The sequence below is a fragment of the Podarcis gaigeae genome (genome assembly GCF_964106915.1).
Source record: "Podarcis gaigeae genome assembly, chromosome: 1".
Classification (NCBI taxonomy): Eukaryota; Metazoa; Chordata; class Lepidosauria; order Squamata; family Lacertidae; genus Podarcis; species Podarcis gaigeae.
In genome coordinates this window covers 35,697,871-35,704,616 of record NC_139678.1, presented here as the reverse complement: position 1 = coordinate 35,704,616, position 6,746 = coordinate 35,697,871, and the positions used below count along the sequence as shown (strand labels likewise).

Genomic DNA, 6,746 nt, shown 5'->3' with positions numbered 1-6,746 from the left:
AAAAAAACCCCACTTCAAACGGTCACAAAGCACAAATTCCACGCGACCGCGACTTGATCCGCCCACAACCTGATCCGCCAGGCGCGCCGAGTCCTCCCCAGGAAAGGTAAAATGCGGCAATGAGCTTGCGTAGCGCGCTGGGCTCCCAGCAGCGAATCGACTTGGATAGGCAGCAAGCAATCCAAACGGAGAGGTTTTCGGCGCGATCAAGGCGCCCCCAGTAGATAAGGGAGTGATCCAATCATAAGCGACTTTTTGCGTGTTTCCGCCCAGAAAATGCGCCTCCTCCCCTCGCCTCCGCCCCGGAGCCGCAGCAAAGGCGTTAAAGAGCCGCATGCGGCTCTGGAGCCGCAGGTTGCTGACCCCCGCCTTAGGCAGTATGCATGTCCTTAAAAAAAAAAATCACTTTTCCCCTCCTCAAAACTCAATCATATGACTGAAAGGTCCATTTGTATCCACTTTCAACACCTGCCGGTTTCCATATGTGCCGTACTTGAGAGCAACCCCAGCCTCTGCACATTTGGTATTTGCAGTCAGTTCTCGTTCACACTGAGTCACAAACTGGGAATACAGCTCCATCCCGATTTCCTTTTCAATGTTGGAATGATACTGCATTCTTCTCCCCTTCAGTTTGCCACCCAGCGTGGCCTGGGGTATTACTAATATGCTGCCTGGCAAATCCAGAACAGAAACGTATTCGCCGCTTTCTGTTTCACTCAACTTCACATTCACGAGCGTATTGACTGCAAAGACAGAGAATGGAAAAACAATTGCAGTTAGTAGGTTTGTGGTCATGCATTAGCAATGCAGCAAGTTAAATTCTGCCCATAAGGACAAAAGTCAAGACACAGGCATCGTGAAACAGGGATAGTACCTGAATTCCAATGTCCAGTTTCCTCTTATACAATAGTGGAGAAGAAGCACATTTACCTGTACATTAGCTCCCTCTACTGGCTACCTGGTATACATTTCTATATCAAGAAAAATGAGCAAGTAGAAAGATTTCTAACCGAATTAGGGTTAAGCCCAATTAATTTAATACTTTTTTACTGTCTCGTAATGGGCCATGAATAAATACTTCTTTTGAACCCTTATTCTGAAGCCTTAAAAGGGACAGCTATGTATTCTCACTTCATTTCACTCTCCTGGTAACCTGGTGGGTCATGGATTATGTTAAGAGACAAGTGTGTCCTTAAACTTCATAACTGTGAAGGGATCTAAGCTGGGTTCGTCCTCACTCATGCTTTGCAGTACACAAGATAGTACTTTGTAATAACACAAGTTATTAACTAATTTGGAAAGACTAGTCCAAGCTCATAGGGTTGCATCCAACCAAACTGTTCTGTTAGTGCCAGGACTTGTACTTGTGCAATAGAACTTCTCCTCAATCTCCCTTCCTTGGTTCATGCACCACACCACCCTAAATCTGTTCTGGAGGACTGGGGGAACCCACAGAACATATTGGCGGGCATGTGGGGGGAGCAAAGAGAGGGGAAATTCCATTGTGCAAGCAGAAGGCCTTGTGCAAACAAGACTTCTTTGGATATAACCCATGATTAAAATCCTACTTCGCCTTAAGTACAAATGGAAAAGAATTTTTAAGAATCAACCCCTTTGCTGCTCTTCATCACCCATATCATTTGCAAGAGAAGATGATCAAAAGGTAACAAGATGCAAAGGTATGAAGCCCTTTCTGACATGTTCATGCAGTGGGAGCTAAAGCCAGAAGTCTTTGGCCACAAGGGAATCAGCAGTACCTGTTTCTTGGAAGAACAACACTGGCTACAAGCCTTCTGTAAGGAGAAGGCTTGATACTGAGTGTGTGCCACTTAACAATTTTTATTTTCAAAATAAACTGCAGTATAAAAGAAAAGGAGGACAGAAAGTAACAAACATAGTTACTGATTCAGGCTACATTTCAATACTGCCTCAAGCCTTAAGCTAAATATGGCACTGTATTAATAACACACTCTGCATCAACAAGCTTATTAAACAGCAAACCTTAATAAGAACAAGTTAATTAAAAAGCACATCGGACTTGTATGCAGAACGATTCGGAATGAAATACTTGCTTAGAACTTTCCCTGGAGAGTAGTTTTTAATGATTCAAAGCTTTTCATTACAAAAATCTCATGAAACAAGTTCTTATTACTATTTTATGATAGGCTCAATGATGCAGCTGCAGTTATTTGCATATTTTAGTGCCGTTTTAAAATGGCTGTTTTTAAATACTATTTTATCTAAACACCTACCCATTTTGGGAATAATTTCTTCACTAGCCCCTTTGAAGAAGCATACATAGATTATAAGTCCTCGCTGTATCTATTCAAAATAACAAAGAAATATATTTACACATTCATGTTTTTTACTGTAATTAAAGAGATCTATTAATATTGTGCATGAAACCACAATCCTATGCATGTCTTCATAGACATGCATGAGACTTATTCCCCAGGAAGTATGTCTAGGATTTAAACCTTAATTGGGATAACTCATTCATTTCAGTAGATGTAAACTAAAATATTTCTGTATTCAAAATAAAAGCAATTTATTTTCCATGTCTAGATTCTGAAGTAACAGGTAATCTAGGACTTAAAAGGTCACAAGCTAGATTTCCTTTGGTGGAAAGTTGTGGAAAGTACCATAAAGACTACACTCAAATAAAATTAAACATTTTTATATCTGGGATACATATTTCTTTGGGTCTCAGACGTCATACTTTTAAAAACAACTTCTTCAATGATAGAGAACTGAATGTTTTATTTTCTCTGTTTCTTTAACAAATAAATACGAAGTTACATAGTTTATTTTGAGGCATACACGTGTCTGATATACACTCAAAATATAGACTTAGGTTTTCCAAACTGTATTCAAATTGTTAAATCAGCCAAAAATCAGCCAAGCAGCAAGCATGTTCCATACATTGTTAGTCTCCGACTATCAGTTGAATCTCCAGTCACAATCTTCAGAGTACAAATAAGCTGATCTCAGAATAAACATGAGGTGTACTGATACAATAATGCCTAATCTGCAGCTTAGGAAAAGACAATTAAAAACAAAATAAGCCAACAATAATATTAATGTCAATTCACAATGTCCTATAACATCTGGGGGATTGTGTAAATAGGATTTTAATAAAAGAATGATAACTATCCTCATTCATATAGTGTTGCAACACCCCTGTAAGGTAGGTCAGAGATGAATTTGAATCCAGTACGTCAAATCTGAGTTGTCAAATGTTCACCGCTCCAGGTGCTTTCACAATATGCATGGCCTATTGGTCAATGGTAGACTGCAAGATTCAATTCCTGGTGTCTCCAGGTCAGCCTAAGAAAGAGTCCTGCCCAAAACTCTGGAAATCAGCTGCTAGATGAACCAACGCAGTGGTTGTTCCTAAACTCTGTCCCCTGCTCCTCACAACCTGAAAATTGCTGAGGAATCACTTGATTTTTTCTGCCTGCTGTAGCAACTGTAAAGTACTGTGCTACATGAATCTAATTGTATTTTTACAAACATGCTGTGGACCACCTGAGCGAAACTCATGGAGGACCAGTGGGAAAAAGTTTGGCCAGCTTCCCAAGTTTCAGTAGGCGTGTTCACACATTACATTAAGCGGGTGTACTTTCTGTGCACTTGTGTACACTACAGTCGAACTGCACCAATCAACGATTATGCACTCTTCCATACTAGCACCTGAGCACGTGCAGAGACAGCTCGTACCTGTGATCAGTGTAACGTGTGAAAAAACCTGATCTCTACTCAGAATTAAGTCTCGCCGAAATGTTAAATGTATATTTTGGTTACTAGGCAGTTCGCTCCATGACGATCGTTCCCCATGCAAAAAAAGAAAAAATGGGGGGGGGAGGGGGAGACGCCTTTGCAATGCTAAGCAATATGAGAAGAAACCGGGGCTTTAAACTTCACGCGTGAAAACGTCCACTATTTCGTTTCAGGATTTTTCCTGAGTTCCGGAAGCGATGGAAAAAAGCCATGGAAGCGAAGTACTTCCGGCACTTGAGGGGTGGGGGGAATCCTCACGATTATTACAATAATCCGTATTGACATCGGGACATCTTGATTATTTTAGGAAGCAAGTAGGGTGATGTGCAAATTGAAGATCAACTCGGCGGTGGAAACATTTATTATTATTATTATTATTATTATTATTATTATTATTATTATTATTTTGGTGGGGGTAGGGACGAGCAGGCAGACAGGAGCAGAAAGCGATGATCTCTGCTCGCCAAGTCGAGGGATGCCTTATTGAAATCAAAGCGGGGCAACCCCGAGAGATCTGCCCGTGCAGACGTTACCTCCACCCACTCGGCTTCGGAGCCCGGCTCGGCAGGCTTCACCTGCAGCCTCGCGTGCAGGCACTGCTGCAAAAGGGCCCGGGCAAAAGGACCCCGGGTCGAGTCGGCCATGGTCCGCGGCGGAGGAAACCGGGGAAGGATGGCGGTCCCGCCTCCCGACCCGCGTTTCTTCCCTTCTACTCCTTGCTTGCAGTCGCTGATGGCGGAGGAAGCCGAGCGACAAGTGTCAGGAGCCTGGAGACGGAACTTCCTGGTTCCTTCTTGATTTCCCCCTTCTTCACGTAGGCGGAAGTGAAAGCTGCTCATTGAAAACAGGATTGTGTCTTGTTAGCAAAGCCTGGAAGGAACAGAAGCCAGAGAGAGAAATCGGAATCGTGAAAAGTGCTCTGGAATCATTGGGTGAAAGCTCCACAAATACTTGGTCAAATAGCCACCGTTTAATTGTATGCCGCCTTTTGATTAAAAATATATATGTTCAAAGCAGCTTACAATAGCAAGGAGAGGACAAATCTTGGCCAGAGGAGGCAGTTAGTGTTAGTGAGGTTGCCTTGCTGGCATGAGTCACATAGGGGGAAAAAGGTCCTGCAAGGTTGGGCCTTTAAAACAAATGTAAATGTAAAGCTACAGTTGATAATGAATAGAAATACAGCAATCGGGCCTTATAATATGCAAATAATAAAAGCACATTGGTGAGAACACACATTTATTGGTAGTGATGAAAATGCAAGATCTCACAGAATTCAGATACAAACTAGACATAAGAGGCAGAGAGATGCTGTTAGTCCATGTCAAAGACAAACAATTTGTGCCATGAAATTACGGTATTGGGCATGTCTCACAAGCTGCTTGAATTCATCATGCGAAAGGCTGGGCTGGATGAATCCCTAGCCGGAATTAAGATTGCCGGAAGAAATATCAACAACCTCAGATATGCAGATGACACAACCTTGATGGCAGAAAGTGAGGAGGAATTAAAGAACCTTTTAATGAGGGTGAAAGAGGAGAGCGCAAAATATGAAGCTCAACATAAAAAAAACGAAGATCATGGCCACTGGTCCCATCACCTCCTGGCAAATAGAAGGGGAAGAAATGGAGGCAGTGAGAGATTTTACTTTCTTGGGCTCCATGATCACTGCAGATGGTGACAGCAGCCACGAAATTAAGAGACGCCTGCTTCTTGGGAGAAGGGCAATGACAGGCCTAGACAGCATCTTGAGAAGTAGAGACATCACCTTGCCAACAAAGGTTTGTATAGTTAAAACTATGGTTTTACCAGTAGTGATGTATGGAAGTGAGAGCTGGACCATAAAGAAGGCTGATCGCCAAAGAATTGATGCTTTTGAATTATGGTGCTGGAGGAGACTCTTGAGAGTCCCATCGACTGCAAGAAGATCAAACCTCTCCATTCTGAAGGAAATCAGCCCTGAGTGCTCACTGGAAGGACAGATCGTGAAGCTGAGGCTCCAGTACTATGGCCACCTCATGAGAAGAGAAGACTCCCTGGAAAAGACCCTGATGTTGGGAAAGATGGAGGGCACAAGGAGAAGGGGGCGACAGAGGACGAGATGGTTGGATAGTGTTTTCGAGGTTACCAGCATGAGTTTGACCAAACTGCGGGAGGCAGTGGAGGACAGAGGTGCCTGGCGTTCTCTGGTCCATGGGGTCATGAAGAGTCAGACACGACTAAACGACTAAACAACAACAACACAAGCTGCTTGCCATTGATCCCTGAGAATGGGGAGATACCTAGCACAATGGCTTCACATCACACTTTGTATCAGATGTTATAAGAAACAGTAAAGATGTATGTAGTGGTGAAATCTTGTATTAACTATTATAACCCTTATTTTTTTTTTACAAAAACATGTTGGAGCATTCTACCTGAATGTCAAATCTGCTAAGATTTATGAATATGCAGTGACTGGAAATAAATGGGAAAAGACGCAAGAATGTATTAATATATCAAAATAAAAATCAGATGATGTAATGCAATGGGGATAGGGAAAATTGAAAGCACTTCAATAACTTTCTCCAGATGTGCTGATTCTCCCGGTTTACTGCTTTACTACCACGTGATACGCAAGAACCAAAGGTCACATTAATCACACCAAACAAACTAGCGATCATGTTACAAGAGTTCATAATGATTTTGCAGAACATCAGTTCTTTTCCCCTTTTTTGCTGGTACTTAGGAAATATTGTACTGCAGGCATAAATAAGCTTTCTCTGTTGGTGTGTGTGTGTTCATGTGCATGCAGAAAAGCAGCTTCCGTATCAACAACACATATGCAGTACTGCTGGAGAGAAACAGGAGAAGTGAGGTTTAAGTATTTTAAATAAACCTTTTTTTAAAAAAAGGAAGTGGTGGCAGGGAAGAAGAAGGCAGGGAAAGGTAAAATAAGTGCAAACTGCATAAATGGCAAGACAGTATAT

The 6,746-nt window shown here is 42.1% G+C and overlaps 1 protein-coding gene across 2 annotated transcripts; it reads right to left on the bottom strand.

The window, feature by feature from the left end:
- Nucleotides 1–417: 417 nt before the first annotated feature.
- Nucleotides 418–4,848, bottom strand: DTD2 (D-aminoacyl-tRNA deacylase 2; the record flags this gene model as incomplete). Of its 2 annotated transcripts, none has more annotated exons than XM_083741923.1 (3): nt 4,314–4,848; nt 2,253–2,322; nt 418–743 (listed from the first exon to the last, which is right to left on the bottom strand). In XM_083741923.1, the coding sequence occupies exons 1-3, from the start codon at nt 4,617–4,619 to the stop codon at nt 418–420; spliced, it is 702 nt and encodes a 233-aa protein (XP_083598049.1). In that variant the 5' UTR covers nt 4,620–4,848. The 2 variants fall into 2 exon arrangements, with proteins under 2 accessions (XP_083598049.1, XP_083598050.1); XM_083741924.1 differs by having other exon boundaries at nt 4,356–4,824.
- Nucleotides 4,849–6,746: the final 1,898 nt, after the last annotated feature.